Here is a 21,864-nt window from a genome sequence, read left to right as displayed (position 1 = left end):
CTGGAGAGGATGCTCCTGCACCTCCTTGGGATGGATCGTGGCAAGGCCCCGCTCCAACCCCATGGAAAAGCCCATCCACAGCTCCAGGAGAGCAGGAATTTCTGCTGAGCAGGGCAAGGGCTGAGCCTCATCCCAGCCCTGGCTCCGAGGGGATCCCGTTGTCCCTGTGAATGGATCCTGTGGAGTGCAAATGGATCTGGGCTGCAGCACGGGCATCCCGCAGGACACTTCACACCCAGCCTGGCCTCAGCATTCCCTGGCCACTTTCCCGCTGCTGCCAGCTCCTCCTTGGCCCAGAAACACGGCATGGAGAAAGCAGGAGAGGCTCAGAGGTGATTCCCAGGATCCTGGCCTCTCTGGGATAACAGGAGGCTGTTTCCACTTTGAGATTGTTGAAATCAATTCCTTGTTTTGGGGGAAAACTCTGCCCTGCTGCCTCCTGCTCCTTCCTGCTCTGTGAGCTCTGGGAATGTGTCCCTGTGGAAGCAGGAAAACTTTCCTCTGGAGCTGGACCAGGAGCTGGGCACAGTTTTTTAAAGGAGCTGAGTTATTGCCTTTAACCCTTCCCAAAGTCTGGGATTCCTGACCTGCCTCAGGACCCTTCTCTCTGCACTGGCACCATCCTGCTCTTCCTCACATCCTTCCCTTCCCTGGAATCCCTTCCTTTTTTCAGTTTTACTCCCTGCAAAATCATCATTCCAGGCAGGTGGAGGCCTTGGATCATGAATCTCCTGAGTTTCCACTGCCTGAGCCCTACCAGAACCAACCTCCCCAAAACTGGGAATGGGATCTTTGGAGCAGGATGGGCTTTGATGGGTGCTGCTCCATCTTTTTCTCTTGCCACCTCTTCAGGCAGCTCCCTGGAGAGGAGCCTCATCCCTCTTATCCCAATGGAAAAACAACAGCTCCGTGCTGCTCCATCCCCTTTTCCTGGGGTTATTCCAGAGATCCCTGCAGTGCCCTCGCTGTCGCTCATCCACTGGCAATTTTTGGTGCTGGGAATAAATGTGACCTCACAGGGATCAATCTCCTATTGGAAATGCAGTAACACAGCCAGGAATTGCTCTTGGAGTCAGGCTGGGAGGGCTCCTCGAGGCTTTAATGCAGCGGGAGCCTCTCCCTAATTGATGGGAGCTCCCAAAATCCGATAGGATCGATCCGAGGGCACGGAGGGAGCAGCATTAAATCCGTGCCTCCTCAGGACCTCCCAGGAGAAGGGCGAGAAATAGATTTGGAGCCTCCTGAAGTGATTTCCTGGCAGGACACAGAGCTCTGCCTGCTCAGTCCCATCCCCGTGTTCCCGGCGTGGCTCCACGCTCCATAAAATCCTCATTATCCCCGTCTCCTTGGTGTTTGCCCCGGAGCTGAGGCAGCACAGGGGTGGCAATGGCCATCCATAAAGACTGAGGGAATGTTCCCTGCTCGCCTGGAACCCAGGGAGAAAAGGGTCGTAAACCACCAGGGAATGTGTCATTCCCAGGGAATGGTAGAGGGTGACGAGCTGGGAGCAGCCGGGGCTGCCTCGTGTCCGGCTGTCCGGCTGTCCCGCTGTCCCGCTGTCCGGCTGTCCTGCTCCCTGCCAGAGGGAGTCGCACGTGCCAGGGCTCGGAGCAGGGATGGGAGCGAGGGATGTGTCCCTTCCCTTCCCTTCCCTTCCCTTCCCTTCCCTTCCCTTCCCTTCCCTTCCCTTCCCTTCCCTTCCCTTCCCTTCCCTTCCCTTCCCTTCCCTTCCCTTCCCTTCCCTTCCCTTCCCTTCCCTTCCCTTCCCTTCCCTTCCCTTCCCTTCTTCCAGACTGCTCCCTGCCCCCTCTCTGCTTCCAAACTCTGCTCCCTGTCCCACTTTCCCTCTCCATTTCCCGTCCCCTCCCTGCTTCCCCTCTGTTCCCTCACTGTTTTCCAGGTCTTTTCCCTGTCCCCTCCCTGTTTGCCCTCTCCATTCCCTGTTCCCTCCTTGCTTCCAGACTCTGTTCCCTGCTCCCTCTCTGCTTCCCCTCTCCATTCCCTGTCCCCTCCCTGCTTCCCAGCCCTATTCCTTGTCCCTTCCCTGCTCCAGGTCCCCTCTCTGCTTCCCCTCTCCGTTCCCTGTTCCCTCCCTGCTTCCAGGCTCTGTTCCCTGCCCCCTCTCTGCTTCCCAGCCCTATTCCTTGTCCCTTCCCTGCTCCAGGTCCCTTCCCTGCTCCAGGTCCCCTCCCTGCTTCCCCTCTCCATTCCCTGTTCCCTCTCTGCTTCCCAGCCCTATTCCTTGTCCCTTCCCTGCTCCAGGTCCCCTCCCTGCTTCCCCTCTCCATTCCCTGTCCCCTCCCTGCTTCCCAGCCCTATTCCTTGTCCCTTCCCTGCTCCAGGTCCCCTCCCTGTTTCCCCTCTCCATTCCCCATCCCCTCCCTGCTTCCTCTCTCTGCTCCCTGTCCCCTTGCCGCTGGCACAGTGCCAGTCCCACCTGGAATTCCTGGGATCCCTCTCCAACCCCACCACACACACCCCGCACTTGCCCGGACCTGGCAACACTGACCCTTCCCAAACCCCATCCCGGCCCCTTTTCCATGTGCTCTGCAAACTCCGCCTCAGGGATGAAACCTGAGGATTTGATGATGCTTTCCCAGCTTTTCCAGGAAGGGCTGTAGTAGGATGAGATTTCCAGGTGTTCCTAGGAATCTCCTGCCCTGGGAGAGAGGGATCAGCTGTCAGTGATGCTCCAGCTCTCCCATTTTCCTGGCTCCCCGCTTCCTGAGTGACTTTTAAAAAGCTGTGGAGCGTTCCTGGAGTCACATCCTGCAGGGAACAGAGCGGGGTGGGAGCAGATCCTGAAAAGCCCTGGATGCAAGGGGAAAGAGGGGGATTGGCCCGCGTGGGAAGGAGCCTTGGCAGCGCCACAAAGAGCTGGGGGGAAAAAAACCGGGAATCTGCGATTTGTTTGGCGTTTCATTCCCGGTTTTCTCACATTCCTCCGCCTGACTCACAAACCTGCTGCTCTGCATTTCTGGGATTCATCCTGGATGTCCTGGAGCTCTGCAGCCTCCCTGGAATCCTGCTCCTCCCAGGATGGATCCCAGGGCATCCCTGCTCCGCAGGGAAGTTTTTTTCCCTTGGAAACAGCTGATTGCTGTTTAATTAACAACACTTCCCACGTTCCCTGAGCTTTGGGAATTGTGCAGAGGAGCTTTTCTCCAGGATGCTGCTCTCTGTGCTTATTCCCTAAGCCGGGATGAGTCGATCCAAGAGGTTCCCGTAATTTTGGAAGTCGCCCTGGATAATCCACAAACACAGAAGGATCAGGAACAAATCCGTGACAGCGGGGAGAAAACAAAATTTCATCCAAGGTTTTTTTTTTTTTTGATTCCATGGAGAAACTGATAATGAACCTCCCTTCTTCCCGAAGCGTTGCCATGGCAACCGGCGGGATGTGCCGGGATCCGGGGATGGATGCGAAGTGTCACCCGTGAGGGGAGTGGGGACAGCTGCTGCCTTCGGGGCACCTGGGATAGAGGGGCTGCGGCTGGAATAAAGGATTCCAGCTGGAATAGAGGGGTTACAGGTGGAAAAAAGGAAATTCCAGCTGGAATAGAGGGGTTCTAGCTGGAATAGAGGGGTTCCAGCTGGAATAATGGGGTTCCAGGTGGAATAAAGGGGTTCCAGATGGAATAATGGGGTTCCAGGTGGAATCAAGGAGTTCCAGGTGGAATAATGGGGTTCCAGGTGGAATCAAGGAGTTCCAGGTGGAATCAAGGGGTTCCAGGTGGAATAGAGGGGTTCCAGCTGGAATAGTGGGGTTACAGGTGGAAAAAAGGAAATTCCAGCTGGAATAGAGGGGTTCCAGCTGGAATAAAGGGGTTCCAGCTGGAGTGAAGGGTTCCAGCTGGAATAAAGGGGTTCTAGCTGGAATAAAAGATTTCAGCTGGAATAAAGGGGTACTAGCTGGAATAGAGGGGTTCCAGCTGGAATAATGGGGTTACAGGTAGAACAAAATTGTCCCGGCAGGAAATAAAAGAATTCCAGCTGGAATAAAGGGGTTCTAGCTGGAATAAAGGGGTTCCATCTGGAATAAAGGGGTTCCAGCTGCAGTGAAGGGTTCCATCTGGAATAAGGGATTCCAGCAAGAATTCCAGCTGGAATAAAGGGGTTCCAGCTGGAATAAAGGGGTTCCAGCAAGAATTCCAGCTGGAATAAAGGGGTTCCAGCTGGAATAAAGGGGTTCCAGCAAGAATTCCAGCTGGAATAAAGGGGTTCCAGCTGGAATAAAGGGGTTCTAGCTGGAATAGAGGGGTTCCAGCTGGAATAACGGGGTTACAGGTAGAACAAAATTGTCCAGGCAGGAAATAAAAGAATTCCAGCTGGAATAAAGGGGTTCTAGCTGGAATAAAGGGGTTCTAGCTGGAATAAGGGGCTCCAGCAAGGATTCTGGCTGGAATAATGGGTTCCAGCTGCAGTGAAGGGTTCCGTCTGGAATAAGGGGTTCCAGCAAGAATTCCAGCTGGAATAAGGGGTTCCAGCTGGAATAAAGAGGTTATTATCCTGCTCCAGCAAGGATTCCAGCTGGAATAAAGGGGTTCCAGCTGGAATAATGAGTTCCAGCTGAAGGACACGCAGTGCTAATCCCAGTTCCCTCTCCATCCAGGCAGGAAGAGGCTCCCTGTGCTCCCTCCACCCCACAACAACCCCTGTGCGTCGCTGCTATTTGGGATTTTTGTTTGTTACCTTTTCCCCCACTCCCGGGAGGAGCTTTGGGATCAAACTCAGCACTTTAAAACCTTGTCCCAGAGCCAGCTCCAGGTATGCAGGAGGGAATGGGAGGATGTGGATGGGATGCGCTGGGATATGGATCCAAGTCCCTGCTGGGAACGGGACCGTGACGCTCTCGGCTGTCAGGGCAGTGCCACCGATGGGAACAGGGAAGGAGCCACTCAGGGAGGGCCAGACCTGCCTGGTACAGCTGGCAAAGCATCCAGGAACAGCTTTTTTCCTGGGAATGGCTGTCAGGAAGCAGCAGGAGATGGAAAGGAGCCAGCCTGGAGCTGCCTGGGCACGGCAGGGCCGGAGCTAGGCCCGGGAGGCTCCCTGAGAGGGGAGGCAGCTTTTCCCTGGCTCTCGTTTTTCCAGCCTTTTCCTGCTGTTAAAACCTCCTGGATTCTGCTCCAGAGGCTGGAATTGCAGAGCTTGGAAGGGCTGGGGGTGGGGGGGGGTCTCCTCTGTGCCTGCTCCGTGTTCCTTTGGTTGTGGGCTTGAAGATGGAAAATAAAAGCTGGGAAGTGGAGCAGGGAGAACTCCTCCAGGAGTCAGAAATCGGGAATCTCCCGAGGGATGTGAATATTCCTGGTTATTCCACAACCTGCCATCCTCCCTGCCCTCGTGTCCTTGTTGGTCAGCAGGGTTTGGAGTGGGAATTTGGGAAAAGCTCTTGGATCTCCTGCAGAGGCAGGAGCTGTCGCTGAGCCAGGGGCAGAGCAGATGGTGACCTGGTTTTGCCAGGGAAGGGATGAGGTTGGGAATGCACCGTTGGAAGCGGGATATGGGGAAGAGGCAGGGCCTGGGATGCACAGGGATTCATTGCAGCCAGCTCAGCCCCGGTCTTTTGGAGAAATAAATCCCTGTGGTCCTTAACTTTTAACCCTGGGATTGGGATTTGTGTCTTTCGTGTGGAAGGATTGATCCATCAGGTGTGTAAGCTCCAACTGTTCCCACCAAAAATTCCAGGAGAAGTGGCCCTTCCCCAGCCAGACCCCGATTTAACATTCCAGCCCCATCCCTGAGAAAGATTTCCCCGGAACAGGGAAAATTGAGGATATTTTCCCGTTGTTTCCCCATGGACTGTTTCAAGCTGATTCCCTGTTCTGCCTGGGAACATCTGTTTCTCCTTGGATTCTTGGATTTCTTGGCTCCAGGAGCTTCTCCCAGGAATTTGGCCACGTTTTGCTTCGTGTTCAAGCTTTGTGAGGGGTTCAGCTCCAGGGAAATGGGGCTTGGAGCTGCATTCCTGCTCCTCATCCCACTCCTGCCTTGGAAAGAACTCAATTCCTGGTAGTTTTTGCTGGAGCAGGAGGTGCCTGAGGCAGGAGGATCCTGAATCACCTGGAGATGTGGAGCTGGGAGGCGCTGGATGAGTTTCCCTGGGAGGGATTTGGCTCATTTGGAAGCATTTTGGGCACTTTGCTCCTTGCAGGGATAAGATCCACACTGGGATACTCGGCTCTCATTCCAACCAGGAATGCAAAACTAACAGGAAAAGGATTTCCAGGACTTTTTCAGGCTCTCCCATCCCTGGAAGTGTCCAAGGCCAGGTTGGAGCAGCCTGGGATAGTGGGAGGTGTCCAGAATGGAACTGAATGGGATTTAATGTCCCAACCCAAACCATTCCATGATTCCCTGCTGGGAATTCTGCCCTGATCCCACAAAAGCAGTGGGGCAGAGGGGCTGCCCCCCCACACCCAGTGGCCCAGCTCCCAGGAATTCCCAGACCTGGCCACAGGATGGATATTCCAGTTTATCCCAAGGGTGCTGTGCCATGGACAGGTTTTTGGGAGTCAGGGAGCGTTCCCAGGTCTGGGGAAGCAGGAAAATTCAGGAACGTTCTGCTGGCAAATGGGGATTTTTGGGAAGTAATAATGAGAGGCTGGAGGTGTTCCCAGCTCTAGAGAAGCAGGAAAACTCTGGAATATTCTGCTGGAAAATGGGGATTTTGGGGAGGCAATAATGGGAGGCGGGGAGCATTTCCAGGTCTGGGGAAGCAGGAAAATGGCTGGAATGTTCTGCTGGAAAATGGGGATTTTTGGGAGGTTTCTGGGGGGTAATAATGGGAGGGAGGGAATATTTCCGTGTCTGGGGAAGCAGGAAAACTCCTGAATATTCTGCTGGAAATTGGGGATTTTGGGGATGTAGTAATGGGAGAAAGGGAGGATTCCCAGGTCCGGGGAAGCAGGAAAATAGCTGGAATGTTCTGCTGGAAAATGAGGATTTTTTGGGAGTGTAATAATGAGAGGCAGGGAGCATTCCTAGGTCTGGAGAAGCAGGAACACTCTGGAATAGTCTGCTGGAAAAGGGGGATTTTGGGGAGTTTTTTGCAGATAATAATGAGAGAGAAGGAGCATTCCCAAATCTGGAGAAGCAGGAAAACTCAGGAATGTTCTGCTGGAAAACAGGAACCGTGCAGAGCGAGAGAGAGGCTGAGGAAGGTTCTGGAAATCAGGGCAGGGGAGGCAGACGAGTCACTGGGAGAATCAGGGAAATCCCAGCAGGATTATTCCGAGGGAAAAATCCAGCAGGCGTTGGATCTCAGGAATCACCAGGAACTTCGCAGGGCACCGACCTTGGCACCAAACCCCCTTGCGTTTGATGGGATTTGGCTGCCGAGCCATGGGCACGGATGCATCCCTGTGGGAAGGCGGGGCAGGTGGCACCGGGCACGGGGCCAGTGGTGGCCGCAGGGTGGGGGACAGGGCTGTGCCCGTCCTGTGCCACCCCCTGGCTGGCACACCGGCACCCCCAGCGCTTTTCCTGCCGCTCCTGCAGGGGATTTGAGGAATCCCCACATGAGGACGAATCCCTGTCCCTTTGTCGCCCGCTGCCAGCGCCGGTGCCCCCCGCCGTGTCCCGGATTTCCCGCAGGGAATGGGGAATGCTGGCAGGGATCCGGCTCCTCGCTGCTCTCGGTGGAAAAGTGTCCCTGGGTTTCGGGACAAGGGGACGCTTGTGACATTTCCTGGCGCCGGGTGGCAGTGGGGGGACACGCCCCGCAGGGAGCGGTGGCACTGCCCAGGGCCAGCAGCTGGCGGCTGGCAATTGTTTGATTCCAGGTGATCCCTGTTTGATTCCAGGTGATCCCTGTTTGATTCCAGGTGATCCCTGTTTCATTCCAGTTGTTTTATCCCAGGTGATCCCTGTTTTATTCCAATTGTTTGATTCCAGGTGATCCCTGTTTCATTCCAGTTGTTTTATCCCAGGTGATCCCTGCTTATTCCATGTGATTCCTGCTTTATTCCAATTATTTTATTCCATGTGATCCCTGTTTTATTCCAGTTATTTTATCCCAGGTGATCCCTGTTTCATTCCAGGTGATCCCTGTTTCATTCCAGTTATTTTATCCCAGGTGATCCCTGCTTTATTCCAATTGTTTGATTCCAGGTGATCCCTGTTTCATTCCAGGTGATCCCTGTTTTATTCCAATTGTTTTATCCCAGGTGATCCCTGTTTTATTCCAGGTGATCCCTGTTTCATTCCAGTTGTTTTATTCCAGGTGAAAATTGTTTATTCCAATTATTTTATCCCAGGTGATCCCTGTTTTATTCCAATTGTTTTATTCCAGGTGAAAATTGTTTTATTCCATGTGATCCCTGCTTTATTCTGGGTACCCCCTGTTTTATTCCATGTGATCCCTGTTTTATTCCAATTGTTTCATTCCATGTGATCTGTGTTTATTCCAATTGTTTTATTCCAGGTGCCCCCTGTTTATTCCATGTGATCCCTGTTTCATTCCAGGTGATCCCTGTTTTTTTCCAGGTGATCCCTGTTTTATTCCAATTGTTTTATTCCAGGTGATCCCTGTTTCATTCCATGTAATCCCTGTTTTATTCCAATTGTTTTATTTCAGGTGATCCCTGTTTCATTCCAGGTGATCCCTGCTTTATTCCAATTGTTTTATTCCATGTGATCCCTGCTTTATTCTGGGTACCCCCTGTTTTATTCCATGTGATCCCTGTTTTATTCCAATTGTTTCATTCCATGTGATCTGTGTTTATTCCAATTGTTTTATTCCAGGTGCCCCCTGTTTATTCCAGCTGCCCCCTGTTTCATTCCAGGTGATCCCTGTTTTATTCCAGGTGATCCCGGTTTTATTCCAGTTGTTTTATCCCAGGTGATCCCCGTTTTATCCCAGGTGATCCCTGTTTATTCCAGGTGATCCCTGTTTCATTCCAGTTGTTTCATTCCAGGTGCCCCCTGTTTATTCCCAGTCCCATTCCCGGAATAGTTCCCATTCCCCACCCCGGTGCTGGCTATAAACTGATTCTCCTTAATCCCAAAAAGATCCCGCAGCGCCGCCGCTCAGGCGGATTAAGGGACTTTTGGGGGAATTTGGGAGGACGGAGGGATGAGCATTCCTGCTTTGAGCATTCCATGGAATTTCGCTGCTTCCTCAGAGCATCGTCCCTCTGGATGTGGGGTTTGAGTGCCCTTAGGTGCTCCCGGCGGGCAGAGGGGACCCAGCCCTGCTGGCACCTGCGGGGAAGCTCGGGAATGTTGGATAGAGCTGGGAAGAAGATGGGAAAGGGTGGCAGATCAAAGTCAGGCCCGTGTTTGCCTCCGAAGCTGTCCCACGGGAGCTTCCTGCCCGCTGGAATTGGCCTTTTCCAGCCCCATCGCCGGCCAGAAGGAGCCTTTCCTCCTGTGTTCTTTCCGTTCTCTTTCGGATTTCTTTCCAGTTCCTTTCTGACCTCTTTCTGATTTCTTTCTGCTTTTTTTCCAAATTCTTTTTCATTTCTTTCTGATTTCTTTCTGATTTCTTTCTGATTCCTTTCTGCTTTTTTTCCAAATTCTTTTTCATTTCTTTCTGATTTCTTTCTGATTTCTTTCTGATTCCTTTCTGATTTCTTTCTGGTTTTTTTTTCTGATTTCTTTTTCATTTAATTTTAATTTCATTTTGATTTCTTTCTGATTTCTTTCCAGTTCCTTTCTGATTTCTTTCTGATTTCTTTCTGGGTTTTTTTTCTGATTTCTTATTCATTTAATTTTAATTTCATTTTGATTTCTTTCTGATTTCTTTCCAGTTCCTTTCTAATCTCTTTCTGATTTCTTTCTGCTTTTTTTCCAAATTCTTTTTCATTTCTTTCTGATTTCTTTCTGATTCCTTTCTGTTTTCTTTCTGATTTCTTTCTGGGTTTTTTTTCTGATTTCTTTTTCATTTCATTTTAATTTCATTTTGATTCCTTTCTGATTTCTTTCCAGTTCCTTTCTGATTTCTTTCTGATTTCTTTCTGCTTTTTTTCCAAATTCTTTTTCATTTCTTTTTCATTTCTTTCTGATTTCTTTCTGATTCCTTTCTGATTTCTTTCTCGTTTTTTTCTGATTTCTTTTTCACTTAATTTTAATTTCGTTTTGATTTCTTTCTGATTTCTTTCTGGTTAATTTTAATTTCATTTTGATTTCTTTCTGATTTCTTTCTGATTTCTTTCCAGTTTCTTTCTGATTTCTTTCTGTTTTTTTTTCCAAATTCTTTTTCATTTCTTTCTGATTTCTTTCGATTTCTTTCTGATTTCTTTTTCATTTCATTTTAATTTCGTTTTGATTTCTTTCTGATTTCTTTCCAGTTTCTTTCTGTTTTTTTTTCTGATTTCTTTTTCATTTAATTTTAATTTCGTTTTGATTTCTTTCTGATTTCTTTTTGTTTTCTTCCTGATTTCTTTCCAGTTTCTTTCTGATTTCTTTCTGATTCTTTTCCGATTTCTTTTTATTTTCTTTCTGATTTCTTTCGATTTCTTTCTGATTTCTTTCCGCTTTTTTTCCAAATTCTTTTTCATTTCTTTCAGATTTCTTTCGATTTCTTTCGGATTTCTTTCGGATTTCTTTCTAATTTGGATGGATCCAGGGCTCCCTGGCCTTGGCAGAGGAATTCTCATCCTGAGGGAAGCTCTGGATCAGCCCCCAGGGTCCCCAGCCCTGGGACAGCGTCACCTTCGGTGTCACCCAACCCAGCCAAGGTGCTCCTCCTCCCCTTGAGCTCCCCTGTCCCGAGCATCCGCCGGGAATTGTGCCGGGATCCGCAGTCCCAGGAGGTCTGGGAAGAGCTGCCACCAACTCCTGAGGGTCCCCAAGGGGGACGTGGCCACCAGCGCGGGGCCACAGGTGGTCCCGTGCCACCAGCCCTGGGAACTGGCAGCATTTTGCTGCCCTCTAGTGAGGTCTGGCAGCCCCCGACGTCCCTTGGGGGGGTCCCCACGGCACCCCCAGCTCCTTTTGGGGACCCTTTTGGGGACCCTGAGGGGTGGTGGCACTTGGTGATGGTCCCTCCGTGTCCCCCCTGCAGGACGAGTGGCCAGCTGTGACCCCAAAGCGGCTGTGCCCCCCCTTTCCCACGCCCCCCTTGTGGCCCTGCCTTGTCCTGGTGTCACCAAGGTGCCACCAAGGTGCCACCTCCTGCCACCCGCTTCCCTCGGGATGTGCCCTTTGCCGAGCGGGCACTGCCCGGGCGGCTGCTGCGTGTAAATAACACTGATTAATTGAAAGGGAAATCAAATCTAGGCTCGCTTGTAATTAGATCATCCACAGGCCCCTGGCTTAATTAATTATGTTAATAAGGCCGGGGAAGGCGTGCAGGGGATGGGCACAGCAGGGGCTGGAGAGGGATTGGGAGCAGAGGGAATTTGGGGGGTGCTGAGCTCTGGTCCCCCACAGCAGGGATGTGACCCCGACCCCTGTCCCTGGCGTGGGGATCAGTGGGGCCCAGTGTCCTTTTCCAATCGTGGAATGATGGGAAATCCTCATCCCCATCCCAAGGGGGCTCAGCTGATGGGGTTTGAGCTCTTTTCTCCTGATCCCCCCAGCCCAGCTCGCCCTGGACCCTTCGCCGTGGTCCCTGAGCCCCACTCCGGTTCTCCAGCCTGGGACTGGGAGAGCCCCAGGAACTTCACCCCTCCTGCCCATCTCCAGAGCTCCCGGGGCTCCTGCAGAGCATCCCTGTCCTGGGATGTGAAATATCCCAGTCCCGGGGTGTGAAATATCCCTGTCTGTCCTGGGGTGTGAAATATCCCTGTCTGTCCTGGGATGTGAAATATCCCTGCCTTGTGGCACAGAGCATCCTTGTCCTGGGATCCCAGAGCATCCTGGATCCTGGAGTGCAGAGCATCCTTGTTCTGGGGTCAAGAACATCCTGACCCTGGAGTGCAGAGCATCCTTGTCCCGGGATCCAAAACATCCTTGTCTTTGGGTCTGGGGCATCCCTGACCCCGGAGTGCAGGGCATCCTTGTCCAGGGGTCAAAAACATCCTGACCCTAGATCCCAGAATGTCCCTGTCCTGGGATGCAGAGCCTCCTCATCCTGGGATGCAGAGCCTCCTCATCCTGGGATCCAGAGCCTCACCCTGGGATGCAGAGCCTCCTTATCCTGGGATGCAGAGCCTCCTCACCCTGGGATGCAGAGCCTCCTTATCCTGGGATCCAGAGCCTCCTTATCCTGGGATCCAGAGCCTCACCCTGGGATGCAGAGCCTCCTCACCCTGGGATGCAGAGCCTCCTTATCCTGGGATCCAGAGCCTCACCCTGGGATGCAGAGCCTCCTTATCCTGGGATCCAGAGCCTCCTCATCCTGGGATCCAGAGCCTCCTCATCCTGGGATGCAGAGCCTCACCCTGGGATGCAGAGCCTCCTTATCCTGGGATGCAGAGCCTCCTTATCCTGGGATCCAGAGCCTCCTCATCCTGGGATCCAGAGCCTCCTCACCCTGGGATGCAGAGCCTCCTCACCCTGGGATGCAGAGCCTCCTTATCCTGGGATGCAGAGCCTCCTCACCCTGGGATGCAGAGCCTCCTCACCCTGGGATCCAGAGCCTCCTTATCCTGGGATCCAGAGCCTCACCCTGGGATCCAGAGCCTCCTTATCCTGGGATCCAGAGCCTCCTTATCCTGGGATCCAGAGCCTCCTCACCCTGGGATGCAGAGCCTCCTCACCCTGGGATCCAGAGCCTCCTTATCCTGGGATCCAGAGCCTCACCCTGGGATGCAGAGCCTCCTTATCCTGGGATCCAGAGCCTCCTCATCCTGGGATCCAGAGCCTCACCCTGGGATGCAGAGCCTCCTTATCCTGGGATGCAGAGCCTCCTCATCCTGGGATCCAGAGCCTCCTCATCCTGGGATGCAGAGCCTCCTCACCCTGGGATGCAGAGCCTCCTTATCCTGGGATCCAGAGCCTCACCCTGGGATGCAGAGCCTCCTTATCCTGGGATCCAGAGCCTCCTCATCCTGGGATCCAGAGCCTCCTCATCCTGGGATCCAGAGCCTCCTTATCCTGGGATCCAGAGCCTCCTCACCCTGGGATGCAGAGCCTCCTTATCCTGGGATCCAGAGCCTCCTCACCCTGGGATGCAGAGCCTCCTCATCCTGGGATGCAGAGCCTCCTCACCCTGGGGTGCAGAGCCTCCTTATCCTGGGATGCAGAGCCTCACCCTGGGATGCAGAGCCTCCTTATCCTGGGATCCAGAGCCTCCTCACCCTGGGATGCAGAGCCTCCTTATCCTGGGATCCAGAGCCTCTTCACCCTGGGGTGCAGAGCCTCCTCACCCTGGGGTGCAGAGCCTCCTTATCCTGGGATCCAGAGCCTCCTCACCCTGGGATGCAGAGCCTCCTCACCCTGGGATGCAGAGCCTCCTCACCCTGGGGTGCAGAGCCCGCCCAGCGCTCCCACAGCAGCCGTGCCGTGCCGTGCCGGGCAGGCCGAGGCCGCGGGGTGCCGGCAGAGCTGCCCGCCCTGAGCAGCTCCGTCCCGGCAGGAGCATTTCCCAGGGGGAGAGGCTTTTCCCGGGAGGAGGAATTCCCTGGCAGCGGCTTCCCCGCGGCAGAGGGCAGCAGCAGGCTGGGCACGGGCACCCGGCACTGCCGCGGGCTTGGCGGGGCTGTGGGGCACGGGATGGGCACCCCCGGATGTGGATTTGGATTCCCAAATCTCGGATGATTTGTGGCAGGGGGATAATTCAGCGCCTGAAGTAGAACAGGGCTTGAGCTTCCCTTTCCTTTCCCTTCCCTTTTTCCCCCCAGTTTTTCCTCTTTTCCACCCCTGCATGCCAACAGGATGGGGTTGAGCTCTTCCCAAGCCCATCCCATGCTCCCGGCTCTCCATGATTCCCAGAAAAGGCGCTGGCGCGGCGTTTTCCTGCTGTTTGATGGTGTTTTATCCCCCAGGGACACGCGGGGAAGCGCAAGGACAAGGACACGGACGTGGGATACGGGCGGATTCAGGATTGGAAGGATTGCTCCCTGGAGTTTTGCCGGGAAAACAAACCTGGAATTAACAGGTAATTTTTCCATATTTCCACCTGCCTTTAACTAAAATAATCCCAAATTACCGCCTCCCAGCCCAGCCTTTGCTCCAACTTCCAGAAGACTCCGGAACGGCGACTTTATAGCCCAAAACTCCATAAAACCAGAGCTGGAATTACCTCGTTCTCCTGGGGAAACAATTCCAGGTTTTATCTGTGGATATTAAAAGGGGATGATTGTTCCGTGTAGTTAAATATTTTCCTTTTTTTTGTTGTTTTTTATATATGTAATTTAATCTTTATGGATCCGGACAACGCTGGCAGCCTCCCGGGGATGGGAGAAGGGATTGGGAGAAGGATTTTGGGGGAATTTGGGACTGTGGTAAGGAGCTGGAGACCTTCCTGGCTTTCCTCATCCTGGCAGGAGAAAAGAGATGGGGAGATGATTTGGGGGAGAATTTGGGATAAGGACCTGGGGATCTTCCCAGCTCGGCAGGAAAAAGGGGGTGAGGACAAGGATTTGGGGGGAATTTGGGACTGTGATAAGAAGCTGGAGACCATTCCCAGCTCGGCAGGAAAAGGGTGATCGGGAGAAGGATTTTGGGAGGAATTTGGGACTGCACTAAGGACCTGGAGACCTTCCCAGCTCTTCCCATCATGGCAGGAAAAAAGGCATGGGGAGAAGGATTTGGGGCTGTGATAAGATGCTGGAGACCCTTCCCATCGTGGCAGGAAAAAGAGGATTGGGAGAAGGATTTTGGGAGGAATTTGGGGCTGCGATAAGGACCTGGAGACCTTCCCAGCTCTCCCCATCAGAAAAGAGCCGGGATAGAGTTTTAGGAATGGGAAGGACCCTGGCGTGGCCGCATCCCACTCCCGGTGCCGTGGCACGGCTCCAATCCCAGGTAATTGGATTTACAGGGAGCGCTGTATCCAATTACAGCGCCCTAATTAACGGCCCGCAATTACAAGTGCGCCGTGCCTCGCTGGCAGCAATTAGGATTAATTTTTCCAGGATCCACAGGCAGCCGCTGATTGCAGGATCCGCGGGAGCGGAATGCGGGTAATGGAGCTGGCAGGAGGAGCAGGAGGCACCTCCAGGGGTGATGGATGGGCACAACCCTGGGATTTGAGGGTCCTTCTGGCTCCTCCCTGGGATAAGGAGGATGTGGAATTGCTGGAGCAAATCCAGAGAAAGGCCTGGAGATGCTCCGGGAGATGGAGCTGCTCTGGAGCCAGGCTGGGAGAGGTGGGAATGTTCGCCTGGAGAGGGGAAGGATCCAGGGAGAGCTCAGAGCCTAAAGGGGCTCCAGGAGAGCTGGAGAGGGATTTGGGATAAGGGATGAAGGGACAGGGAATGGCTTCCCACTGCCAGAGGGCAGGGATGGATGGGATATTGGGGAGGAATTCCTCCCTGGGAGGGTGAGGAGGGGCTGGGATGGAATTCCCAGAGAAGCTGTGGCTGCCCCCTGGATCCCTGGAAGTGTCCCAGGCCAGCTTGGAGCAGCCTGGGATAGTGGAAGGTGTCCCTGCCCGTGGAATGAGACGCTCTTTAAGTTCCCTTCCAACCCAAACCATTCCATGACTCCATGGTTCTATGACGAAGCTCTGGAATTCCTAGAGATTCCCTGGGATATTCCCTGGGATATTCCCATGCATGGACACACCAGATTTGGGGATGAGGAGCAACATCCCTGTGTGGCACATCCCATTTTCCACACGGCTCCAGTCCCTCTCCAGCATTTCCCATCCCTGGGGGTGTTGATTCCTCAATCCCTCCCTGCTGGATCCAGCCGCTGCCGAGCCATTCCCGGAAAAGCCTGAGGGATCACCAGCTGGGAATTGTTTTATTCCATGACAATCCTTGGCTGGGAAAGCTGCTGCAGCTCCAGGTGTCTGCCCTGCAGCAGCGCTGGGATTCATCCCCTTTTCCCTCCTCAGGAAAAAAATCAAGTCCCAAAGTGAAAAGAGCCTAAGGAATCTCCATCACTCCATTAATCCCTGGGATTTTCCTGCATCCCAGAGCTCGTGGCAGCACCCAAGGGGCAGCCAGACCTCCAGGCTTCCTTGCCAGGCTTCATCCCGGGATTTCTGGCCCTGGAAAAGCAGTGGGATCATTTCTCCTCATTGCTCTGTTTGCTGTTCCTCATTATGATGTTCCCAAGCATCCGCCAGTTCCCGGCTTGGGACATTAATCCAGCACAAGCCAGAGGCTTATCCAAACAGGGAATCTTCCTCGGTGATTTCAAACTAAACTTGATAAATCCTTCATCAAAGAAAAAGGGTTTTCATCTCCGAAGGGTCCGCGGAGGAGCTGAGCAGGGATAACAGCTCCAGAGCTGCACATCTTCATTTGCTCCCGGATTTTCCCCGGGAGCTCCATGTTTGCTCTTGTTCCCGCTGGATTTTTTCCTGCTGGTGGAGAAATCCCGGCTTGGGGACCATTCCCAAGGCCGTGCTCTTGGCTTTGGTGTCCCACATGAGCCGGGATATGGTGCTGGATCTTAGGGATTTGTGGGATGCACCAAGAGGGAAGCGCTGATGGGCAGGGGGGACCTTCCCTCCACCTGTGTCCAGGGAAACCCTTTGGTTGTCCCTTCCTAGGATCATCCCAGTGGCTTTTTGCGGGATAAGTGGGGACATCTGCCCATGTCCCTGTCAGTCCCTTCCTGCCCACCCTGAGCCCTCTATTCCCGGATTTGGGAGTGGCAGGATGTGGCAGTGGGACCCAGTTTGGTGCCAGGGACATTCCTTGGGGTGCTCTCAGCTGCATCCCCCCCGATGCTCAGCTCCTTCCCAGGAATCGGGAAGCTCCAAACGGATCCCTGAGAGCCGCATCTCCGGCCTCTCCATCTTTTTATTCCGAGCTCTCTCTCCTTCCTCTCCCTCTCCGAGCCCCCTCAGCTCCTCCGATGCTCGCGCAGGGCTTTGATCTCCGGAAAGCCCCTTCCCTTCTCCAAACCCTCTGGAATGCTCGGAGGAGCCTCATTAAAATAGATGAGGCTCCTTTTGATCGCCACGGTGCTCCCAGGACCTTTCGCGGTGCCGGGCTTCAAGCGCGGCCGCTTCCCTTTCATCCCTGCTCCCAGCTCTCCAGCCTGGAAACCCAGAGCTGCTCCTCACCTTCCCGGGAAAAGCTGGGGGATCCCAGTCCTTGGGGAGCCCGCGGGGATGGGGCGGGAGCGCGATGAATCCCTGGAAGCTCAGCAGGGATTTAGAGAGGTGGAAAAGCTGGAGGGATTCGGGGAAGCTTGGCAAGGACACAGAGACGGTGCTGGAACTCTGGGGAAAACGGGAAAGGGAAAAAGGTGGAGATAAAAACGATCCTGGAGACAAAAAGGGAAAGGGTTGGGAAGCGAAGAGGAGGCAGCCAAGGGCAGCTGCACCCCTGGGCAAAGCTCGTCGGGTCTTTGGAGCGACGTGTATGGGTTGGATAAACCGGGAATAATTAATGAATTCTGTCCCTTCCCATCCCTGGATCAGGATCTGGGCGCTCCCTGCTCCGAGCAGGGCTGCGGGACTGGGATGGGAACTGGGATGATGGGGTGTGAGGGTGCAGGGAATGGGTTGGGGAATGCAGGATACAGGGAATGGGGATGTGGGATTACAGGGATATGGGGAATCAGGACTTCAGGACAGGGGTGCAGGCTGCAAGGATTTGGGGACACAGGGATTTGAGGACACAGGGATGCAGAGAGTGGGGATGTGGTTTACAGGACTCAGGGGTGGCAGGCTGCCAGGATATGGGGTTACAGGGATTCAGGGAATATGGGATGCAGGCTGCAAGGATGTGGGAGCACAGGGGTGCAGGACACAGGCGTTTGGGGATACAGGGAATAGGGATGTGCGATGCAGGGTATGGAGGCATTCCAGGAGAATCCTCCAAGGGAAGTGTCCCCGCTTCGGACCTGCCCCTCCTGCTGAGAGGGGACACGAAGGTGGCACCCGGGGCAGCCAGCGGGGCCACAGGGGACCTTGGGGACACTGAGGGCCCCGCGTGGCTCCCGGCCTTTCCAGCTCCATCCCCCCGGGAGCCAGCCCGGCCCGCGGAGGCAGCAGCACTCCCTGAGCAAATACTGGCCCAGGCTGTTAAAATGAGGCGAATCCTGCTAATTAGGGCTAATTAACGGCCGGGTGGGCAGCGCCTCCCGCGTCCCACCGGCAGGGCACACCCAGAGCCGGCACCGTGGGCAGGTCCCCAAACCCCGGTGGCATCTGCCCCCTTGGGTGAACGGCAGTGCCAAGGGTGGCACTGTGACAGCGAGGATCACAGAGCATCACCGAGGACGGCACCGCATCCCCGAGGATGATCCTGTGCCATCGGGAATCCCGGCGCGGCACCAGGGATTGCTCTGTGCCACCAAGGAGGGCACCGTGGCGCCGGGGATGGCGCTGGGCACCACACCCCGCTGAGGATGGCACCGTGCCACCGAGGGGCACACCGTGCCACCAAGGTTGGCACTGGCTCACCGAGGATCATGCCATGCCACCAGGGATGTCACACGGCCCCCCTGTCCCACCATGGCCCTTGTCCCACCAGGGTCCTGTGGTCCCTTGTCCCACCAGGGTCCCCTCATCCCACCTGGTCCCTTGTCCCATCTTTGTCCCTCTATCCCACCACGGTCCCTTGTCCTATCATGGTCCTTTGTCCCACCAGGGTCCCTCTGTCCCACCAGGGTCCCCTGTGTCCCACCACGGGCTCCTCATCCCATCATTGTCCTTCTGTCCCACCAGGTTCCCTTGTCCCATATTTGTCCCTCCATTCCACCACAGCCGCTTGTCCCACCACTGCTCCTGCATCCCACCACGGTCCCTCCGTCCCACCAGGGTCCCCTGTGTCCCACCACGGCCCCCTCATCCCATCATTGTCCTTCTGTCCCACCATTGTCCCTCCATCCCAGCACGGTCCTGCCTGGCAGGGCCCGCGCTGAGCCCTTAATAAGCCGTGATTCACACCCTGTTCTTAATTAGCGATTCCGTTAACGGTTTGTAATTCAGGCACGACCCTGATTGCATCCGAGCGCTGCTTTATTTCTTCTCCGCCGCTCGCATTCTGAGCACTAATTACGCCTCTTTGGATGCTAATTGCTTCCCAGCCCTCTGCCGCTGTCTTTCCTGAGCAACATTTATTTTTCATGCGTCCGTGTGTTTAAACTGAGAAAAGCCGGGAGGGAGGTGGGAGGAGGGAGCGGCGTCGGTCCAAGGCTCCTCCGGGATCAGACGTGCCGGGAAAGGTGAGCTGGGAAGTGCGAGCGGGGAGGAGTGGGCGTGGGAAAGAGCCGGGATGCCTCCTCCTCTTCCTCCTCTTCCTCCTCTTCCTCCTCTTCCTCCTCTTCCTCCTCTTCCTCCTCTTCTTCCATCCTCTGCTCCAAACCCCTCTGTGCCCCCTCAGGATGGGGGTCCCGAGGCCGGCCGGGATTCACCGAGGTCCAGCTCCTTTGGGACATTCCAGACCGGGTGGAAACCGGGTTCAGGCCGGGCTCGGGATGGAGCCCTGGGGGAATCAGGACGGGGCGCTGGAATAGGAATGAAGCCGGGGGGGGGTTCAAATTGTGGTGTGGATTAGGGATGAAGCCCTGGGGGATCAAGACGGGGCCCTGGATGAAGGGATGGAACCTGGGGAGCTCAGTCTGGGGAGCTGGATTTGGGATGAAGCCCTGGGGGGGGGGGGGGGGGGGTGGAGAATCAGTTTGTGATGCAGGAATAGGAATGAAGCCTTGGAGAGCTCAGCCTGGGGTGCTGGATTAGGAATGAAAGCTGGGGGACTCAAATTATGGTGCAGGATTAGGGATGAAGCCCTGGGGGGGATCAGGATGGGGCCCTGGATTTGGGGATGAAGCCCGGGGGAGATCAGGATGGGGCACTGGAATAGGAATGAAGTCGGGGGGGGTTCAAATTGTGGTGCAGGATTAGGGATGAAGCCTGGGGGGATCAGGATGGGGCCCTGGATTCAGGGTGAAGCCTTGGGGGGGGGGGGGGGGGGGGGTGGAATCAGGTTGTGATTCAGGAATAGGAACGAAGCCCTGGAGAGCTCACTCTGGGGCCCTGGATTCGGGATGAAGCCCTGGAGACTCAGGTTAGGGATGAAGCCCTGGGGGGTTCACATTTGGGGTCTGGATTCGGGACGAAGCCCTGGGAGCTCAGGCTGGGGCAGGCAGGAGATGCCCACGGCATCCCCGGGGCCGCGGGGACAGCGCGGGGCAGTGTCACCCCCTCCGGTGACCTTCCCGGGGTCCCTTTTGGGATCGCCCCTCCTGTCCCTGCTCACGGGATGTCCAGGAGCCACCCGAGCCCGCGGAAGAGCCTCTCCTGCTTTGTTCCAGCTGGGAAAAATCCCGGCCCCGCAGCCCCGCGGGTGTCCCGGGCAGAGGCAGGGTCGCCTTTGATGGCCCTCGCTAATGAGTGGCTCATTAACAGCGGTTTAATTAGCTCAGTGACGGGGCCGTGGTGGTGAAGAGGCGTCAGCGCCGAGCGCCACCGACAGCCAGAGCCGGCAGTGTCACCTCCCTGTCCCCTGCTGTGCCAGGCTGGCCCTGTCCCGCTCCGTGCCTCAGTTTCCCCACCCCGAGCAGAACACGGGGACGCATCCCGGTGGCAGGGCCAGCTCTGGGATGTTCCAGGGATATTCCAGGGGGGATGAGGATTATGGACATGCGGGATGGTGGCGGTGATCACCCAAGGTCACACCGTGGGGGTTCTGGTGCCCCTGGCTGCCCCCAGCGTCCCAGGAAGGCGGGAAGAGCAGGGGAGATATCCATGTTTTCCTGCCTTTTCCAGCACTTTCTGCAGCTGGCACGGCACGGGAGGATCAGGGTCGCCGGTGCCAGGCCTGGAGGAGCTGATTCCCGGGCCAAGCCCGTTGGAATTTGCATTTTGCCTGGTGTTCCATGAATAGTTAATGGAGAAAACCCACAGAAGGGTCCCGCCGCAGCATGGAAAGCATCCCATGAATATTCATCTGCCGGGAAGCCGCGGCCAGAGACAGCTTTGAGTGACAGCTGTCAATCACCCAGCCCCGGGCATCCTTGCGGGGAGGCCGCGCCTGGCACGGGGGGTTTGGGGGGGGGGGGGGGGCCCATTGAGGGGTGCAGGAGGTGGCACCAACATTCCAACCCCGGGATTTGGGAGCTCCGACGGGTGGGGGAGACCCCATGGATCCAGGAGAGGCTGGAGCCAGGCTGCGGAGGGTTAAACCGCGGGATGGGAGGTGGGAGGTGGGAGCCGCATCCTCCTGATTAGCGCCTGCATTGCGGCCCATTAATGCACAGCGTTATCGAGCCGTCCTTCCCCGGCGATGCTCCCGACAAATCCACCCCCTTTCCCAGCTTTTCCCGGACCGAGTTTGGGCTCATCCCGCCGTGTTTGGGCTGTGGTAGAGGCTGCGAGTGCACCTGCGAGCCTCACGCTGCTCTCCATTGACGCAATCGTGTTTATTTCTTTCAAATATTTGGCAGCGGCCGAGCGGGAGCCGAGGAATGCGAAATCCCATTTGCATCGGATTCCTGCGGAATGGCCCCGCCACCCCGGCAGGCGCCGGCCAATTAAAGATCCATCAGGAGCAAGGAAAACAAACTCATGGATCCCTCACGCTCCGTGTTAAAAGTTAATGACAGAGCCGGCACCTGCGGCGGGAGAGGGGAGCGGCGCTGGGAGGAACGCAGGGAACGGGGGGTGGGAGCAATTAACAACCGGGAAAAGATGAAGGGAAGCGGTTAGGAGGGGGCTGAGTGCGGGCACGTGTGAGGGAGGCGCGCCAGAGGTGCCGCGGCCTGGAATCGTGGAATGGTTTGGGTTGGGAGAGCCATAAAGCTCATCCCGTTCCATCCCTGCCACGGGCAGGGACACCTTTCCCAATCCCAGGCTGCTCCAGCCTAGCCTTGGACATTTCCAGGGATGGAGCAGCCCCAGCTTCT

General features: G+C 55.3%; 2 protein-coding genes and 1 long non-coding RNA gene across 7 annotated transcripts; all 3 read left to right on the top strand.

Annotated features, from left to right (window-relative positions):
- Nucleotides 1-2,355: 2,355 nt before the first annotated feature.
- Nucleotides 2,356-14,200, top strand: LOC125337364. Its single transcript, XR_007208026.1, has 2 exons — nt 2,356-3,317; nt 13,875-14,200. It is a non-coding gene; the product is annotated as an uncharacterized LOC125337364 (long non-coding RNA).
- LOC125337361 lies at nt 5,147-9,431 on the top strand. 5 transcript variants are annotated; one of them, XM_048326998.1, is made up of 2 exons: nt 5,147-8,224; nt 8,766-9,431. In XM_048326998.1, exon 1 carries the CDS (start codon nt 6,873-6,875, stop codon nt 7,776-7,778), a length of 906 nt encoding a protein of 301 aa, XP_048182955.1. In that variant the 5' UTR covers nt 5,147-6,872; the 3' UTR covers nt 7,779-8,224; nt 8,766-9,431. The 5 variants fall into 5 exon arrangements, with proteins under 5 accessions (XP_048182955.1, XP_048182959.1, XP_048182958.1 ...); XM_048327002.1 differs by lacking the exon at nt 8,766-9,431 and having other exon boundaries at nt 5,147-7,986; nt 8,134-8,587; XM_048327001.1 differs by lacking the exon at nt 8,766-9,431 and having other exon boundaries at nt 5,147-8,021; nt 8,134-8,587.
- On the top strand, nt 12,686-14,200 carry C23H13orf46 (chromosome 23 C13orf46 homolog). The gene is made up of 2 exons (XM_048326992.1): nt 12,686-13,987; nt 14,073-14,200. Exon 1 carries the CDS (start codon nt 12,697-12,699, stop codon nt 13,645-13,647), a length of 951 nt encoding a protein of 316 aa, XP_048182949.1. The 5' UTR covers nt 12,686-12,696; the 3' UTR covers nt 13,648-13,987; nt 14,073-14,200.
- Nucleotides 14,201-21,864: the final 7,664 nt, after the last annotated feature.

This window comes from Corvus hawaiiensis, chromosome 23, assembly GCF_020740725.1.
Source record: "Corvus hawaiiensis isolate bCorHaw1 chromosome 23, bCorHaw1.pri.cur, whole genome shotgun sequence".
Taxonomy (NCBI): domain Eukaryota; kingdom Metazoa; phylum Chordata; class Aves; order Passeriformes; family Corvidae; genus Corvus; species Corvus hawaiiensis.
This window is presented reverse-complemented; position numbering and strand designations above follow the sequence as displayed.

Coding starts and splice junctions, on each gene's coding strand:
- LOC125337361 (XM_048326998.1), top strand. CDS start 6,873: ATGGGAGAAAGGGAGGATTCCCAGGTCCGGGGAAGCAGGAAAATAGCT.
- C23H13orf46 (XM_048326992.1), top strand. CDS start 12,697: ATGCAGAGCCTCCTTATCCTGGGATCCAGAGCCTCCTCATCCTGGGAT.